General features: G+C 42.0%; 1 protein-coding gene across 3 annotated transcripts in view; it reads right to left on the reverse strand.

Annotated features, from left to right (window-relative positions):
• Positions 1-469: 469 nt before the first annotated feature.
• Positions 470-20169, reverse strand: part of rngtt (RNA guanylyltransferase and 5'-phosphatase) — a 114059-nt gene continuing 94359 nt past the window's right edge. For 2 of the 3 annotated variants that reach the window (XM_074615775.1, XM_074615773.1), the window contains 3 exons: positions 14040-14106; positions 4020-4143; positions 470-890 (listed from right to left, as the gene is read on the reverse strand). In XM_074615775.1, coding sequence (XP_074471876.1) covers positions 724-890; positions 4020-4143; positions 14040-14106 — 358 coding nt within the window. In that variant the 3' untranslated portion in view covers positions 470-723. Of the gene's footprint in view, positions 891-4019; positions 4144-4425; positions 4511-14039; positions 14107-20169 lie in introns of those variants that run through there. The other variant, XM_074615776.1, reaches the window with a different exon arrangement.

The following is a 20169-nucleotide window of genomic DNA, read 5'->3' on the forward strand; positions in this document are numbered from 1 at the left end:
TCTGTAGCTTGATCTCACTGTTTCAACTCCTTTGTAGTTTAGTTTGTCGAGACTATGTAATCATGTTGTCATCTCTCCGCCCACCCTCGTGGCCTTTAAAACAAAAAGACCACACAGATGGGCTTCCTTTGGACAACATCTTATGAAACACAGAGCTGAGACCTTATCTGTTTAGTTATGAAAACAGTTTGACCATTATTCTGTTAATTGAGGTCAAAACACATGCAGCGTTGTGTCAATCTAAATGAGATCTCGGACGCTGCAAACTGTTTTCTGAAGTTTGATTTAAATACATTCAGACAGCAGACGGAGCGTTGATGATATTTACTCGTCCTTCAGTACAAATAAGGAAACATAAACAAGGTGTGCATTGTCAGGTGTTTCATTTGTAGCCGTAACAATGTCCCTGTTGATAAATAGCTCAGACTTTAAAAAAGATAAATAGGAAAAAAAAAAAAAAAACTAAGCATCATGTTTTCAATTTTAATAAGAACACCAGCAATTAAAGCTACAAAGAAGTCTACAAGGTAAATTAATGACGCTGAGGCAGTCAATCAAAGGTTTCTGAAGTCCTTGCATGTACAGGCTGATAAAGCGAGTGTGCCGAGGGTAAGAAAGCCTTGAAATGTCTGTTTTCTGAAGGGTGGGGGGGGGGAGTTGATGAGGCTGGTGATGTAGATGTACACTGTGACTGTAGAGCAGTCCGGAGAGTCCAGCGGTGGGCTATGGGATGGCCCGGTTGGGTCTCTTTGGAGGAGGAGGGGGCATTAGCTCAGCGTCTGGGTCTGGTGGGTGTTTCCGGTTCTGGGTTTGGACTGCTTGAGAGTGGCGGTCCACGTACTCCAGGAGGATTGCCTTAGTGACGGGCTCCTGGATGCTTTTACACACAGCTGCGCAGAGAAACGACAAAACACAGGAGGAGGAAGTTACTACAGAGATGGTCACAGACTCCTGGAACTCAGTCAATTTATATTTTGTTTATTTCAGCACAGGCAAAAAAAACAACCCAAAATAAATACATAATTGTCTGTTTGCTACACCAGATCACAGCAATAGCTAGTAAAAATGAATGTAGTTTTTGATCTTTGCAGTTATTGAAACTGCTGTTTGGTTAATTAAAAGACAGGACATGACGTCACAACCACTACAACAAAGAAAAATTAAGATCATTTCAATTCAGCCGCTGTCGTTTTCAGTGAGCTTGGCATTTGCCCCTTAATTAGGTTACTGTAACCAGCGTTCTGTTCAACTACATAGGTCAATTTTAGCTAAATGTCCACACTGATGTCTCATGAATTAGGGCCTTGTCCACACGTACACGGGTATTTTTGTAAACATAGTGTTTTGGCCTTTCGTTCACACCCAAACGGTCTTTTAGGTCACTGTTAAAGGTCCCATATCGTGCTAATTTTTTAGGTTCATACTTGTATTTTGTGTTTCTACTAGAACATGTTTACATGCTGTAGTGTTAAAAAAAGCCTTTATTTTCCTCATACTGTCGGCCTGAATAAAACCTATTTACCTGAAACGCTCCGTCTTAGTGCATTTCAACGGAATTGCAACAGAATTACGTTGCTAGGCAACAGCTTGGGTCCATGCTGATGTTATTTACATACACTGCAACAGGAAATAAACGGGGACACATTTAGAATGTTTACGTTTAAAACCATGTAATGATCTAAATATTGTAGATTTGTGACATCACAAATGGACAGAAATCCTATAACGGCTTGTTTCAAACGCACAATTTCTGAATACAGGCTGTGTGTATTTCTCCGTATATTGAGCGTTTTGATAGTTTAACAATATTTATAAAGCACTTAAACCTGCTTTATAATATAAAATTCATGAAAATATCACTTTTTACAATATGGGACCTTTAATATAAGTGTGTGCCTCGCTTTGTGTCTGCAAGCAGGAGAGAAAACAGTTTTTTGACCGCAGTGAAAATGTTGTTCTTGAAAGGCTAAACGCCAACAAATATGGATTGAAGCAGAATATTTCGTTAGATAGTGGATTTTGGAAATGATTACATCTATCTTTTTTATCAATACATTTTGACTTTTGGACTTGACAACGCTCTGGAGTTATTGGAAATGTTTGGAGTCTGCAACAATCTCACGCAGCCACCCCTGGAATCTAATAAACTAAATGTAACTAACAGTCAACGTTATGCATACATTCTAGAATGCACAGCTTGACAGGCATAGCAACGGTATCTAAGGTAACTAAGGTAACAGCCACTCGTAACATTCCAACAACCCGTAAATGAGCGTGTACTAGTTTCAGTGTTGTTATCAGCTTGAGGAGAAATGCTGTGCTATCTGTCTGGATTTTAGATAAAAGGCTCTTTTTTGCCACCCGGTCTCTAAACAGCCTGCCCGAGGATCTAAAGCTCAATAATTCAGAACAATGTTTTCTATTTCCTTCCATCCTTCTATCTAATCTTTTATATCAATTCAATTCATTCTTTAAATGTATTTCCTCTCGCCTGTGCTTCTTCGTTTTTATTGCTTCAATTTGTACTTTTATGTGCCACCTTGTACGGCACTGTAACGTCAGCATTTAGATAAGTGCTACACACAAATAAGGTTTATTACTGTGGTAAACTATTATTTCTGCATTCTCTCTCGGTCTTGCTCTCGCTTTGTTTTTCCTCCATCTGGTCCTTCAAGAGGCTGTTATAGCTTTATAGCTGTGCAATTTTCATATGGAGCACCATTTTGAGGTAAACGGTTTCGTTCAGTACTCAAATCCGAGTTAATCACTGTTTTACTGAACTGTGAAACTTAAATGACTTTAAGATGAAATACAGCTCAGCTACTACATAAGTTGAAGAGCATTATCTTTAAAAGATTAAAAACTATTACCAGTATATTAACATTATAAAACAACTTTTACAAAAATCTCCAATATTCACTCCTGTTTTAGCTCCGTTTTGGTCTCCACCAGCTCCTGAGGGCAACATCTGTCTCTTTAGCTGTTAAATGCTCCACTGTGTTCACCGGCTAGTCGCTAGCTTTTCTGTCTGCTGTTTGGTGCCGAGCAGGTTGTTTACTGTTGGTTTATCAGAGCTTTTTCTAGAAACCAGGCGCTCTTTTCATTTCTCCTCGCCTCTTGGGCTTGTGACCCAGAAATTGATCTTAGCACTCGATCTTGAAGGACATCCCAATTCCTAAAATGCATCTCAAGGAGTTTGGATCGAGGAGGCTTGCCAAAGGAGCTTCAAGTGAGGATATACTGGTGATGCGGTAATCTTTTCGGCACCCCGTGACGTATAAAAGAGGCGTGACACATGGCTGGAATAATCTCAAACCAGTTCTGGACTCTACTAATCCAACTGTTACTTTTGTATTCATAAGTTGTAGTTATTTAAGATGATCAAATGCGCGATCAAACTTTTCAAGTCATATTTCATTGACTTTTCCTCGCCTCCTTCGCTCGCATCTCCTGTGGGTGGGACTAAGATGCGAGGAGAGGAAGCGAGGAAAGGAATCGAGGATGTACAAACTGGGAACTGAGAAAGGCCTCTGGTTTTGAGAGCATTGTAAAACCAAAACAATGAGCTGAAAGATGCTAAAACGCTCAGTAAAGCTGAGGGGAACTGCAGTCAGGTGATAATTATCTTTGGGTATGTTATCATGAGTGACCCCTTTCACATACACATTGTTCATATAAAAACATTGATGAGTTCAGCTTTAAAATGTTGTAATTCTTGATTTTACAGCAAATGTGTTTTTCTCTACACAAAGTAAAGAGATGAACAAAAACATCTCACTGAAAAGAGCATTAGGGGCACCAAATACAAGGTCACACTATCTGCAAATGCAAAGTACACAATACAACATCTGCTCCTACAAACCCACACAGAAAAAAACAAATCAAACTCCGACAGGAGGCCGATGTGAAACACAGATAAAAAGAGCCATTAATCGCAGGCTGGCTGGTTGTTATTTGCCTCAGACAGAGGAGACAGTGAGATATTAATAACTGTGAGACAGAAAAGGACAAAGTCTCACCCATCGCCGTCTCGTAGGAGTTTGGGAAGCTCTTGTCCACCCGCTGCCTCATGAACACCCAGGTGCTATTAGCGAAGGTGCACTCGATGATCTTGTTGTCGTACATTTTCAGCTCCTTAGTGGCCTGTGAGGACAGAGATGAAAGGACGCAGATGGTTTGTACTTTTACAACACAAAGTGACTGAGACACCAGTGTCATTTTATTTCCTTCTTGCTGCCACCATTCCCCGTGTGAATGATAAACCCCTCTAATGTATTTGGAGAGACATTTTCAGAGAGACATGCTGCTGCAGTGATGAATGCCAACAGCTCACAATGATTGGCACCAGTAGCTGCAGTTTTTCCAAAACATGATAAGAATATGCTGCTAATTATTATTATCTTCACTTTAGCTGTTACTACTTACCATTTGATACTTTTAGTCGCAGTTAAGAGGGAGAACGAAGCTTCAGCTGGCGTTGGACGGCAACGTTTAGATGCACACACAATGACTGTGGTGTTAAAAAATGAAGTTAGGAAAATATATATCACAATTTTTTAGCTCATAAATTATGTTGATTCAGGCAGCAGCAGTTTGCTGGTTTCACCTCTCTTAATGGTGAGAGGGAAAAAATCCAACATTACGCTGGTATCCTTTAAATTGGCAACAAACAAACCTGTTACCCTTTGAGGGATCAAAAATCATGTTGTTGGTGACTAAACTGAGCAATATTAGGACTACAACTAACAGTTGTTTTCATTAAAGGGACAGTGTGTAGGATTTGGTTGCATCTCGTGGTGTGGTTGCAGATTGCAACCAACCGCTCACTCTTCCCTTTCCAAAACTGCAGTACCACGGTTTTACACTCTGCGGCTCACGTTACAGCAGTTTCACAAGCGTGTCGGAGAACTACGGTGGCCTTCAGGTAACGTAAAAACGCGAAAGATTCTCTCTAGAGCCAGTGTTTGGTTTGTCCGTTCTGAGCTACCGTAGAAACACGGCGGACTCCGTGAAGAGGACCCACTCACTATGTAGATATAAACGGCTCATTCTAAGCTAACGAAAACACAACGATTGTTAGTTTCAGGTGATTAAACACTAATGAAAATGAATATTATATTCCATTTCTGCTAATAAAATCCCCCGACATGCTACACACTGTTCCTTTAATGATTCATCTCTCTTTGTTGCGGCTACAACTTCAAATTGCCTGTTTTGTTTCACCAACGTTTCAAAAACTCTAAGATATTCAATTCACATGCTTGGGTTGAGACATGGCGAGGTTCCATTGAGCACGGTGGATGATACTGTGATAAGTATGCAGAAGGATTTTAAAATGCACGGTTCTGTGCAGAAGGAAGAATGAGTCCGACCCTCTGGAGTTAACAGACGTAAACGTGCGTCGTGTTTACGTTCTAAGCCAGGCTAAGCAATCTGTTTATTTTAATTAAGGATCATTACAAATACGCTAGTTTCAAAAGTAATAAATGGTCACAATGAGAAAAAAGTAAATCATGTATAGAAATCAAAACAATTGATGCATCAATAGTCGTTTTATAATCACATCACAGCCCTCATAATGGAATGGTGAGGTGCCTAGAGATTCATACCCCCCCTAGCTAACACTGGTGTATTTTTACATAAATACAGACAGATATTCACACAGTGTGTCTGTATCTCTATGATGAAGCCCTCAACAAAGCAGTGCAACAGTTCCTGCTCCTCCTACTGAGCTACACAGGATCACTGACTTATTACATCACATTCTCTGCTTTGAAAACAAAATCAACTCTACGCACTGAGCACACAGTAACATAGCCCAAGTATATGAAAATGGCACACGGCGCTGAAGATCAAGTGTGAGTCAAAGAAGACATTTGAGCATCTGTTGTTTATTTGTCGAGGGAACTGGGAGGATTCTCAAGGCCTGGAAGATGCAAAAATCCTAACGATGCCGGTGAAGCGAAACGTGCAGCTGAAATAATCAAGCGGTTTGGTACGGTGACATGAATCATTATGAAGCGCTCCGTTCACCTTGACCTCGCTGTGACATTTATTGTACTGAGATGTTGTGTCGAGACTTGAGAGACACAAAGAGGCTGACCTCCAGGGTTCAGCGTGACCTTCAAGGTCAGACAGTGACCATCGCTGCCAGGAAAACGCCGGTGTTTGGCAAGACGCTAAAATACAAAGTAAGTGCTCGTGTGATCCTGGAGTGTGGGGCATCTGGGCTCACAGCGGGGGGTCGGAATCACACAGGAAGCAAAGAAAGAGTGTGAGGGAGGAATACACTTGTTATTGGATTTCAGATAACAACCTTGAATCATGTAAATGCCTAATTAGTAATTGTCATCGTTTCAAAATTCTAATTTATCTCTACAACATTTTTTCTTTGATCCCAGTTTGAAGACAAGCAGCACATCAATAAACCTAACTGTAAATGTATGTATGTGTGGAAGAACAGACGATCTAAAGGAGCGACAGACTCACAAAGCTTTCCTAAAGCCCGACGCAGCGAGCTGCCAGAGAACTGGGAAGGGCAGTACAGGCAGGCAGGACGCTCGGCTGCAGACTGGGATCTCTTCCTGCTGGTGAAGGGTGACATGTTGGCTGCCATTCTCCAGCACCACTTGGTGCTTAATCCGTCCAAATCTGTCTCATTATGGCAGCACACGTGTGCCACCAGTTATCAGGGACTTTGGCAGTCCAACTCTTTAGCAGCCAGTGTTGCACTACAGACATAACAGACATGTCTTTCTGCATTTATATTCCACCACTTGTTTCTGATTTAGAAAATACAAACAATACTAACAAGAATGAAAAGCAGTATTGTGTGATTTCTAAGTTGAATGCCTGCTACTTGTGTGTCCTTCACTTGTTACAACGGCTTGTTTGGATGAATATATGTATAAATATATAAGAAATACAAAAATGTTCTATTGTCCTTCGCTTGCTTTCACTGTTTTGTTTTAATTCCCTGTTTTTATGTATTGCACTATGGCCCCGGGGGCACTATATTTCGCTCCTGCTTTTTGCATAACCTGTAAGGAGAGGAATGACAATGAACTTGAAACAAAAAAGCTGCAGTCTATAATTACAGTCGTGACTTCATCTTTATTGTGTTGAACCGCTGCCAACACTTGAACTGAAGAGAAAAGAAAGAAACTAATCTCGAGTATAATCATTTTAAAGGATAGTCTACACTTAACAGCTGTCAGTGTGTCAGTGTGCTGACTTGACTATGACTTGCCCCAAACTGCATGTGATTATCATAAAGTGGGCATGTCTGTAAAGGGGAGACTCGTGGGTACCCATAGAACCCATTTTCATTCACATATCTGGAGGTCAGAGGTCAAGGGACCCCTTTGAAAATGGCCATGACGGTTTTTCCTCGCCAAAATTTAGCATAAGTTTGGAGCGTTATTTAACCTCCTCTCCTTCACTCTAGCTTTAAAACTGAGTTCGCTACTTGCGTTAATGCGTTGAAGAAATTAGTGGCGTTAGTACAAATTTGCGTTAACGTGTTATCGCATTAACTTTGACAGCCCTGATATTTTAAAAATTACTTCAGACTTGGATTCTTACAAATCATCGTTTGGTCACATGTCTACAATCGGCAAGGAAGCTCTCAGAAAGTGATGACATAAATTACTGCTCAGTGCGTCCGGAAAGATACAGACAACTGTTTACTCACACAAAAGTATGTTGAAAGATAGCAGTACACATACTGGGTATGTAGTGCGTAGTATTTTGGACGCAGCCACAGGCTCATGTCCTTAAAAACAATAAGTCACTTCCTGGAATCAACATATTAATTTAAAAGCAGTTCCACCACATTAACCATCAGGACAAAGTGAAGCAGAAACTGGCAACGAAAGCAAACAAACAACAGACTACTTGAAGTATATGACCTTTTACTAGTCGGTGCACAACAACAAAGACAGTCTACCGTAACAAATACTGAGATCTGTGGGGATCTGCTGTGCCGGTACTTTGTGCTACAGTTTATTACAGGACTGTTCTAGAGATGACGACATGGATGAGCGAAGATTCAAAGTTTGTAATTTCCTTGCGTAGCTGCTTTGTTTCATTCTAGACTTAATCAGAACCGGCCCGCAGGTCCGCCACGCGGCAGCACTCGGGTCCATTTTAATAACGAGAAAACCGGATGAAAGAATATATAAGTGGCGAGAGGATATAAGATGCAAAAGTATGAACATGACTCCCTCAGAGGGAACAATATGGCTGACGGACGGTATCGAAACTAATGTTCAATCTTTAATATGCTTTCAAACAGAATACATTAGATGACTTCTGTCCGTTAATATCAGCTCCTGCTAAAATATGCACAACTCAAGTCAGTGACTCAGCAAACATTGAATTGTAAAGCTAGAATATTCACCTCATTATGTTCTATTAGCTGTAATTAGCTGCAAATCTGGGGAATGCAGGTGTACATTGTCAGGTTTGGCAGTTTAAAAGGAAATTAAATACAAAGATAATTGAGTTTTTTCCTCCCAAACTTTTAACTGATTAGTTTGTTTTGTTGTGCAGCTTGATTGAGAGTTTTCTGTGGGAAGAGCGTGCAATTATTCTGACAGGATTCGTGGTTGTTAATCCCACATCTCATGTAATTTACAAAAACTGTGGGCAAAAAAATATCTTAAAATTTAACAGAAAATCAAAGTCTATTCAAACGCTTTGATTACACTTCAATCAGAAAGTTTTACCGTTGATTAAAACAGACAAATACTTCCTACTCTCACTTAAAGCCAGGGTCGGTCATGTCTTTTAGAAACCTTTTTTTGTTGTTGTTATATTTGTTGAAATTCTCATTACATCCTGACAGCAATCAAAAATCAAATTCTCTGACAAAAAAATGTAGTATGTGTGGCTGTCGTAGGACTGTAAAACGCCTGTCTATCTATCTACCTGCCTGATCGCACTCTACCCGTGCACTCATCGCGCGTCATCGGAGTCTTCCACAAGCTGTTAGCTCAACAGCTGTGAGTACTAAAAATAGCCATGTTTGTTGTTTACGTTCCTTATGAGATGTTTATGTTCATAATGATAATTTTGGGGGAGGCCTGAAGGGACGGATTGTCAGTGTTGCCGACTTGGAAACTTTCTCTCTAAATTTAGGGACATTTGGAGCTAGCGCTGCTAGCTGGGGAAATCACAATACCAGAAATTCAGTAGTGGATAACAGTACCAATGAAATTCCATAATTCTCAATACCAATTTGATACCACGGTCCAATGTACTTCAACAAATACTCCTTTATTACCATTTGCATACTGTTTTTTGTTAGGAAGTTCAACAGGTCATAATTATCTCTCTATTATCTATTTTATATTGCTGTGAAAACATCTCCTCTAAACAACTGGATTTATTAAGTTTCTCACCAAAAACTGAATTTTACGAGATTACATTTGAACACATCATGATCATGTTAGAATTTACCTTCATTTCATACTCATTTTTACTGAATAGAGCCTGAATCATCATAATGTAAATCAATGGTACCTCCCGTTAACGTTAGCTGGTAGCTCTGTGCAGGAATGTGCTGCTAACCGGCTGCTAACGGCTAACGTTAAGTAGCTTTCGTGCTGCCAATTTCAACACAGATTTGTAGATTTGTATTAGGTTGCGTCTGGACGCGTAAATAGTGAGTTTACTGCTTCCCAAACACATTTTCTATCATCCCCGGTATGACAGGACGCCGTTAGTCTCAAGCCCTGACGGTACCTATGATACCTGTAGTACTGTAGAAAAATGAATACCGTCATGTTTTCAGAATTTTGGCGCCGACTTGGTACAGAAGTATCGGTTCTCGTGACATCTCTACTGCTAGATCATTTCATTGGAAGAGAGTTGGCAACACTGGGCTGGGTTTTTCAGTTGGATCATTATAAAAATCTGACGTACTGGTTTCTCCAGTGTTACCTACCCCGGCTTTAATGATGCATATGGAGTCGCACAAATTGAGGAAATCCTTGTTGGACAAAAAAAAAAAAAAAAACACAGTCAAAGGCATTTCATCACTCAGCAGGTGAAGTGCACACTGCCAAACTCTCACAGCTTCATCAAAGCGGCTGGTCTTTGACAGAGAGCTGCTCTTATCTCCGTCTCTGGTGACTAGATCTGTCAGGCACCATTCAAATTATTTATGATTAATGAGCTGTACTCACAGCAGGTCACATATATAGTTCTGTACAGGGAGCCGACTCCATGAAGCGGTGGAACTAAACCTTAATGGGGAATCAATATCCATTACTTCTACCAGGCTTCTTACGCGAGTTCTACACTTTCTAGAAATGGAATAACGACACCCAGAAGGAGTGAAGAGTAGAAAGTAGATTTATCACGACTTCGGTTAACATTGTACTCAACAAAGTAGTCACTGAGATCTCGAAAGGGGAGGATATAGCTCATAACAGCGATCTTACATGTTGTAAACAAGCTGACATTTTATTCGATTACCTACCACTTTATTTGGAGGTAAAACAGAAAGTGAGTGCACTCCGAACGTTCAACAAGTTCGATGAAAAGACCGATACCACTCTCATTGTCTGTACGATAAATATGAAGCTACAGCCAGCAGCTGGTTAGCTTAGCTTAGCAGAAAGACCTGAAACGAGGGGAAACGACTAGTCTGACTCTGTTCAAAGGTAACAAAATCCACCTACCAGCACCTCTGAAGCTCAAATAATCAGCACGTTGTATCTCGTTTGTTTAATCTGTACAAAAACTGAAAAGTAAAAACGACAAGTTGTGGTTTTACACTTAGTTGCCGGACGACGATTTTGCTACCTTTGGACAAATGAGCCTATTTCTCACTTGATTTATTACCTCAGTGAACATTGTAAACATGAGTTTATGGTCTCAATCACTAGTTTCAAGTCTTCTTCAATACAGCATGATGTTCATTTAGTAAATTATGGTCCCATTTACCGCACCGTTGTGACGAAAAGAGAGCTGAGCCGGAAGGCAAAGCTCTCGATCTACCGTTCAATCTTCGTTCCTACTCTCACCTATGGTCATGAGGGTTGGGTCATGACCGAAAGAACGAGGTCGCGGGTGCAAGCGGCCGAAATGGGTTTCCTCAGGAGGGTGGCTGGCGTCTCCCTTAGAGATAGGGTAAGAAGCTCAGTCATCCGTGAGGGACTCGGAGTAGAGTCCTTGCTCCTTTGCGTCGAAAGGAGCCAGTTGAGGTGGTTCGGGCATCTAGCACGGATGCCTCCTGGGCGCCTCCCTTGGGAGGTGTTCCAGGCACGACCAGCTGGGAGGAGACCACGGGGAAGACCCAGGACTAGGTGGAGAGATTATATCTCTATTCTGGCCTGGGAACGCCTCGGGATCCCCCAGTCAGAGCTGGTTAATGTGGCCCGGGAAAGGGAAGTTTGGGGTCCCCTGCTGGAGCTGTTGCCCCCGCGACCCGATCCCGGATAAGCGGTTGAAGATGGATGGATGGATGGATGGTCCCATTTAGGGGTTGAGTTGTCTGTGTGTTCATCTTACAACTTTAACCCTTTTACAGTGTGTTTTTGGTTCGTGAAAATTAATTGGAACATTTTGGTCGCCTAAAAATGTCTTATTCAACGTTCAGTTGTACTTAGCTCCACCCTCTTGTGTCACTTCTGGTTGCAAAAAAAACAAGATGTTGACAGCCAAAATGCCGAATTGAAAGCTTCAAAACGACAGTTCACAAACCAATAAGTGATGTCACGGTGACTACGTCTTCTTATATACGGTCTATGGTGGTAGAATGGGCTTCAGTTACAACATAAATTTGTTTTCCCATTAAAAAACGTACAATAAGATCTAAGGAGATACAATGGAAATATAATCACACACGTTTACAACTGTATCTATAATATACGTTAATTCATAAATACTTACTGCCATGTTTTTCATAGTTAAACTCCTAAACATATAGCGGGTACACAAATAGTCTTCACTTGGTCTTTCACAGTATTTGCTCTTTTCGAGAGGCTGAGCTGATCATGAAAACTCGCTTCCAAAACTCATTTTAGTCGTTCCCCGTAGGTACCAACAGGAGCTAAATTGGAAGAATTGAGCCGATAAAACAGGTTTTTCATTAAGATTATGAAAAAAAATGGCTTGATTTCTTTGAATGAGCCGGAAAATGGAAGTGCCCCAAATTACATCTTATCGACACATTGACATTACTAACATGCCCAGGAGCAAGGCGATGAACTACATTGTGGTGGTGCATTGCAGGCTGCAAACAAACACACACACACCACAAAATCGCTATGTCCTGTTCCGGCATGTAATTACCATTTTTTAGCATATTCACACTTGGACTGATTGTAAAAACACATTTCACAACAGATAGCCACATGAAAGCAGCAGATGACCCCGGGGCTGCAGCTCTGTCTCCCTGAGAGGAGCTTAGAGAGCGAGCGGCGAACAGAGACTTCACCGTGTTCGGTTAGAGAGCCCTGGGCTCCTACATGGGAATCTGGCACAGCAGCGACAATACCAGAGGGAACAGAAAACACTCATTTACTGCGCCTCTAAAGCATGACTGTGACTATTGAAAGGCCTACACATATACGTAAGAGGCATTTAGTCAAAGTGGCGTATTTCCGTATAGTGCAATAGCATTATAGAAATTGACATCTAAAAAGAAATTATAGAACAAATTCTATCACGTGGCTCCTCAACCTGTCCTCCACCCCAGATTGGTGCATTCACATAATATCCTAATGGAGATGAGACGCTTGTTATTGTGAAGCGCACTTGACTGAGTCTGTTTCACTGTAGGTCAAAGGTCGTCTGATGATGTGTGATCCCGTATAATACAACGCAGTATATTCACATAGAAGCCTTAAAATCAATCTTACAATGTTAATGCAGCTGACTCTCTCGACAGTTGAGTGTATCACAGACAAATATTATTCTCAACTCCCTAAAGGCCAAGGCAACACCATCACATAGCTTGTTTTGTCTGACTAAACTCACAATAGAGAAGCTGGAACGAATGAATGTAAATTTTGCTAGAAAGGAAATAATCAAAATAGAGGCAGATTACTTTTCAGTCGACCCTCCCCCCCACGTCTGGCACATTAGCACGGGATGAGCAAATGCTGTTAATTTACTTGAATAATTATGAATATCATAATTTGCAACGCGGCCTCCATTATTCTCGGCTCGGGAAAAGGAAGAAACAAAGGAATGGAGAACACAATATATTATCACATAACCTCTGTGTTTTGGTGAAACACGATAGGTAATTTGCGATGGAATTTTTTATTTTTCGCACAGGATTAAGATCCCAGACGACCTCCGCAATTATTACAAATCACTAGACGTCCCCAGGTAATACTAGTCCCGTGAGAAGAATGATATCTGGGCAGTTTTAATTTAAAGTTTGACTGAAACCCTCCATCTGTGCACTTTTTGTCACTTGATTGTTTACACTGTCATCTAGCGTAAATAATTAGTAAACAAACATGTACGTACTGTTATATCTATACATGTTCAGTGAAAGGTAGCTTCTGTAGCTTTGCATCATTTCAATAGCTCATACCAATTGACCAACGTGAAACAGGAAGTGTTGAGTGTCACTGACGGCAGCTCAAGACAGACTGAAATTAATGAATGATAAAAGTATTTCTGTTAAAAAGATAAACTCAGAAACAGCGTGGTGAACATGTTGTTGCATTGTACATGTCCTGAATGTAACAGCTAACTATGGAGGAAAGCTTCTTACTTAAACTTGATAAAATGTGATATGTATAAAACAGAGGATAATAGCCTGACTGAGATAAAAGAACAGCAGTGAAACTGGTACAATTCTTCATGTCACAAAGCGACAGATGAAGAAACAACCTAATGCATTCCCTTTAGTCTTGGCAGCGTGAACTCAGCTGCATACTTTCAAACCTAAAATCTTGTGCAACACTAAAGAGAAGCTGGAAGAGCACATGGGGGGGTGGGGGGGAGGGGGGGGGGCTTTGGCTTCTTGGCACGAGGATGAATTCAACAAAGAAACACATTTATTTTCTCACCTTCATCTTCGCAAAGGGCCTGTCATAGCTGCCGACGTAGAGCAAGCCGACAGTCTGTGGAAGCAGCCTACGAAAGACAGAAAAGATCATGGTTAACACCCCTCGACACGAGAGAGTATCTGAGTGGTAACGACGGTGCAAAGAAAGAAATCACTACACACCGCTCCCATTTTCCAGCTAGTAACAGAACGGCAGAGATGTGAGATTACACCTCGCTGAGCCCTTCTGTCTCGCTGCACAGCTTCACGTTTATAAACTTTCAGAGAAAACTACAGTTCAGAGTCAAAGGCAATAATGAGACTGTGGAACATTTATAGAGGTTGAACACAAGGTGCTGTATCTCCGTCTGCAGCACAGTTAACTCAGACTATATTGGGGTTTATATGTACTTGAGTGTCTCTCAGCACCCTGAACATGTGGCTGTCCAGCATCTCATCCCAGAGATCACACCCAACAGATGTCTTAATCACACACTGCTCTTTACCTCCCTCCACTAAAAAACACCCCCCATGTGCCCGTTGTTATTTCCAGACACTACGTCTGCCGTTACGGACCGAGCGTACGAGCACTGCTTTTAACCATTTTTAGAACGGAAATAAGGGGGGCTATCGAGACTCAAAGTGACGGCTAAACGACAGCGCGCCGGCTACGTAGTCTGATGCACCTCGTTCAGAGATTTCAATCGGAGCTGAAATTGGAGACCATCTCCCCCGTCCACTCCCAGCCCCCTCCTGTGTAATGATAGCTATAGCACAAGCAGGAAGGAAGCAGCAGTAGACATTAAGGGAGCCAAATAGCCGTGCAGTGATGGACACGGTCAAGTACCAACACAACTCGCAACACAAAGTCCATTCCCGTCATTTGTTCTATTAATACCTCTGACGAACTTAAACCTGCAGGACTGATCATGGCACAGTTTTCTAAAGCAACACTAAGATATCAATGAGATGGCATTAAACAGATGAGAATATATATGTATATTAGAGCTGTGTATTGGCAAGGTGATACAGGATACAGGTGATACAGGGGTAACAATTCAATATATTGTGATATATTGCAATTTTTAATCTAATTTTAGAGTCATAAGTATAAATAACACAACAGAAATACACCATTTTTAGTAGGCAAAAATAACACATTTATACTGCATGCAAAAAACTGCATGTTTTTTTTTGCCTAAAACTGCATGTGATTATCATAAAGTGGGCATGTCTGTAAAGGGGAGACTCGTGGGTACCCATAGAACCCATTTTCATTCACATATCTTGAGGTCAGAGGTCAAGGGACCCCTTTGAAAATGGCCATGACAGTTTTTCCTCGCCAAAATTCAGCTTAAGTTTGGAGCGTTATTCATCCTCCTTCACAACAAGCTAGTATGACACGGTTGGTACCAATTAACATGCTGTTCCACTCACAATCTGAACCTTTGAGGTCCTGAAAAGTCCTGCTGTCTTAAATTACATGGCAACATCATTGTCTCTGAGTTAGGGTCAGATGAATTATGTTAAAATGAAAGACCTTAACAACACGGAGCACCGATGAAAATATGACTCCAGCACAAGGCAGGGTTTTTTTATTCAACAATCAAGATGCTGTTAAATGTCACGGCAGCCTCTGAACAGCATCCAATCAGACCTCTATTACCGAACAGCTGGAGCAATATGTCAAATGATTTATAAACCCATGGAAGCAAAGAAAAAATAGAAAAACAAACTTTATAATGTTAAAAACTAAAGAATATGAGGTGAAAGAAATGGCCAAGGTTCTGCGTCTCAAGTGAAAAAATATTAAAATCTTCTTTTGTTCTCTACGTTTAAGGATGAGACTGGTGGTGTTCTATGTTTTTGTTAGTGTTAACAAATCCAATGAAAAGACCGAAACTATGAATTAAGTGATCCTGTTAACAAGTAGCCAAAGCCTGATAAAGCCTGTATGACAAAGACCTCCAATTTTGTCAAATCAATGAGTCACATCATTGCACCGGGTGGCATGTTCCGTCATTACCATGAACATGGACACTGTAGTTTATTTTGAGCCAATCCCACATACCGTCTAGATGACGTTGATACTCAGTGGACTAAACGCGGATTAATTGGCAGCTGAAAATAGTCCCCAACAAATGCATTATGTTCTCCAGTTTGAGTGACGATTGTTAAAAACCACAGAGCTCAGCTGCCTTATTTGTTGTTTTATAAAAATGAGAGTATACTAAGTACACTATATATTTGTCTTCAGTATGGCTGAGTGCCACAGACGGGGTGAGGAAGTCTGAGAGTATAGTGGTACCGTAGACTGTATAAAATATGGACGTAGTCTCCGTGACGTCACCCATAGGTATCTGAAGAGCCGTTGTGAAGCTCAAAGTGGGCGGCTCCGGCAGATGCCATCTTGGCAGTGACGACACAGCCTAACTCCTAACTAATCCAAAAATGGGCAAAGAGGTGGATCATCGGTGGAGCTGAGGCGAGACTCCTGATTACAAGACAGCAAGTAGTGTAGTGTGAACAGTACAGCGATCTGACGACTTTGAAAATCTCGTAGTGTGAACCTATCTAAAGAGTAGCCATCATGATATGCTGCAAATGAATATGAACAAATACTGTGAATACAGGCCCAAAAAGTTGTAACAAGTTTGCTCAACAGTGGAACAATTAGACATTAAATTCCACAAAATGTGTACGTTGGAGTTCATGCTGGATGATGCCAATTGGAGACAGCCGGGTCATCGGGGCGCCAACCCCACAAATCTCTGTGTTCATACAGAGAGAAATCTGTTCACGGTTCAGAGTCCAACGACAGGCTCCATGTTTGTTCTGCAGCATCCTTCGTGTTTGTGCTGACGGCCGAGACGCTGCGAGCAGAACAGAGTTTTGACATCTCAGATCCACTTGCTCTGAATTACACTACAAGTGCAGCGAATGTCTTTCTTACCCAAGTCCTTTTTCTGCAGCTTCTAACGGCGAATTCACACCAGGCCAGCGGCAGAGCGTGGCTCGCCGCAATAATTACATTTTTCTGAGGCTGGGAGGCGTACTCATGTGTTTCAGGCGGGAAGAAGTTATTGTAATATAGTTCAACATGTCACAGGAGTCACAGGATCTGTTTACTGATTGGCTGCGAGTTCTCTCTCACCGCTAAAAGTTAAACTTTTCCCAACTTTTAGTTTGGCCGCACTTCGCCGCAGAATGAAATGGCTGCAGCTTGCTGAGCTCGTGATTGGCCACCGCAGCTTTTCATGGCAGCTTGCCGTTGGCCGACTTCACCGCTGCTCTGGTGTGAGTTTGGCGTAATTGTAAGGCCTATTGTTTGCATCTTAAAATGTAACTTCCTTGTTATGAATCTTTTCACTAAAAACCACCAACGTCATGGCGGCTCTGCGGGTGAAATGTTGCCAACGAGATGAAATCTTATATACAGTCAAGAATAAAAGCACATCACATGTTGTTAACCTCACTTTGATGCTTTTTACATCATGAGTCAGAAGTGAGAGTACCTGACTGGGATCCTTTGCACAAAATTATGGATCGGGATGCCGTAATGACACTGGAGTCCACAGAGTAGAAAGACCAGTAACGTGAAGCCTGGACTCTGGCCTCTAGAGAGCCAATCCAAGCCAATCAGGTGGTACCATTCTTTCTTCTCTGGGTCCTTCAAAAACACTACTAATGACTGATGATGTAACCGTTACTCATCACCTCTTCACACAGAATGCTGGCTCAAATTATCTATAATTCAAGCTATCTATACAATCGAGACACTTGGGAGGGGCACTAGCATGCTGTCTGGATTGCTTCATCTTTTCCATTTTGTTCTTTTCCAACTCTCCACTCTTCCTGCCGCACAGTAATCACCGTCTGCCTCGGTGCTTGCTTCCAGTGAAGGTAATAAAACTTGCAAGGCTGTATATGCCTCAGTGGTACACAAAGACGTGCCCGAGGATTGACTGTGTGGGCTGATGAATAAACAGTTGTTACCTCCTTATATGTCTGTCCATCTCTCTCTCTCTCTCTCAGACAGTAACTAAGGAGAGATTTGAAAACCTACACCGAGACGGAGTGAGGTCTGCCGAGTGCTCCTCTGCCAGCGAAATTCATCTTTCGGGGAAATATCAGAACGCTGCAACAATGATCGTCTGTGTTCTCCCACACACGGGGAGGAGTCAAGAAGCTGACTAGCTGGCTGGCTCTGGAGGAGAATGAGTGACTGTGTCCTGCTGTGATCCTCTCAGTCTGTTGTTGGTGAATGGTGGCAGGCTCATGGCTACAAAGCTGGGACAGTCACTAAGGTCACCTGGCTCTCAGAGGAAAAGGCAGCGTGACCAGAAAGCTCACTGCTATGAGTCTGTTAGCCCGACACTCAGACAACACTCACAAGCCAGATCTGAAGGAAAAATCACACATAGAGCAGAGAGATGTGCATAGTGCTGACAGAAATAAACAAGAATACGAGCCTTCAAGCCGCGCTAGTGTGAGATTGCACTCAGGCAGTGTGGTGCTTTGAGATAAAAGCTAACGTCTGCATGCAAACGTGCTCACAATTACAATGCTTACATGCACCGTGTTCATTTAAGGCCCTGTTCAGACCTGGCATTAACATGCGCCTTGGGGGTGATCCGATCACAAGTGGACAGCTCTGTTCACACCTGGCATTAGAATGCGTCTCCACATCTCCAGTGACCATTTGTGATCCGATCTCACTTCCCCTGCTGTATATGCAAATAAACGTAGTAAACACACGGCTGATACAGCAGACGATGCAACGTAAGATTACAGGAATGTCAGCTGTATGTATCGACTCAATGATCAACGAGCCAATATCATCGATGCAAAGTGAAAACGTGGATAAATATCATCTTTAAAATACGCCTTTATTTTGAAATTCCCATGGCACGCATGATTCACCATTTCCGTCCAAGCGTACCTCATTCCTAAACATCCAAACAGTGGCTAGCGGCGTTAACAAGCAGTGCTAGCGGGGTTAAAGAGTAGTGCTTATGGCAACAGCGTTAGCGACGCTAGCAATGTTAATGAGCGGCGTTAATGAGCGACGTTAACGATATCATTAGCAAAGTGTGCAGTTGGCCGAGGGAGAGAGATATAAAATACCTTAAATATAAGGTTATTGTCTACCAGCGCTCCCCAGGAACCTCCACGCCACCAACACCGCCTAGCCATGGATGAGAGCGGGCGGGTAGGTGTCAGCACTGTGCAGGGCGCCGGAACAAAAACACTGACACATCACCGACAGCATGCTAATAATGCACTTCCGGTGCCTAGTTTGATTTTTAATATGTTGCAATAGCCTATAAAGAAAATACAGTTGATCCGACAGAATACAGTAGAGCACAGCACGCCGTTTCCACGCCGCAAGGCTCGCGTCTGCCTGTCTATTCACATGAGGAGCGCAGTGAGACCCCGTGGATCCCAGCGGTACGTCAAATTGAGTAGGTGGCCCTTCAATGTGGCCCAAGACACCTCTGAATGTGGTCTGAGCGATCGGATCTCAATGTGAGATATTTCAGTGTGGACCAAAGTGACAGACGCACAGTGCCTTTCCTAGAGCCACGCCACTAGCATGGCTAAAAAAGATTGTTGGATTATTTCAACGCTGGATAAAAATTGGTTTTCTTCTCATAAATGATCTACAGCATCAGATTTTTACACAACTGCCAATGTTACGACTACTTTCTATTTCATATGGCCGTATTCCAACGGCCGTAATGACCCCCGGGAATCGAGGTCATTACAGGAATTGTCTTTTTCTAGTTATAGGATTGTTTTTCAGCCGAGCTCTAATGTTTACCAGGACGAGGGCTACAGTAGGATGAGCACCAGAGGATCTGAATAATTTATACCGCAGAGGATGATAAACATAAAATGAGAGGAAAAAGGGAATGGCTGTAGTGTTATTTCTTTGCACATACAGCAAATAAGACATTTCTGGGAATGGAGACAATAGCGTACGTAGGCGATGATGATGGTGGTGAAAGGAATGAACGTTTGCGCGGCTGCAGCAACGTTACTGTAACAGGAATTGAACCCTGAGGCAAAAAGGAAATGCAATAAAAAGATGGGATTGTAAAGAAAAGATTATAGCATCGACTTTGACACCGACACACATGGCAACTGTA

The sequence above is a fragment of the Sebastes fasciatus genome, chromosome 18, assembly GCF_043250625.1.
Source record: "Sebastes fasciatus isolate fSebFas1 chromosome 18, fSebFas1.pri, whole genome shotgun sequence".
Classification (NCBI taxonomy): domain Eukaryota; kingdom Metazoa; phylum Chordata; class Actinopteri; order Perciformes; family Sebastidae; genus Sebastes; species Sebastes fasciatus.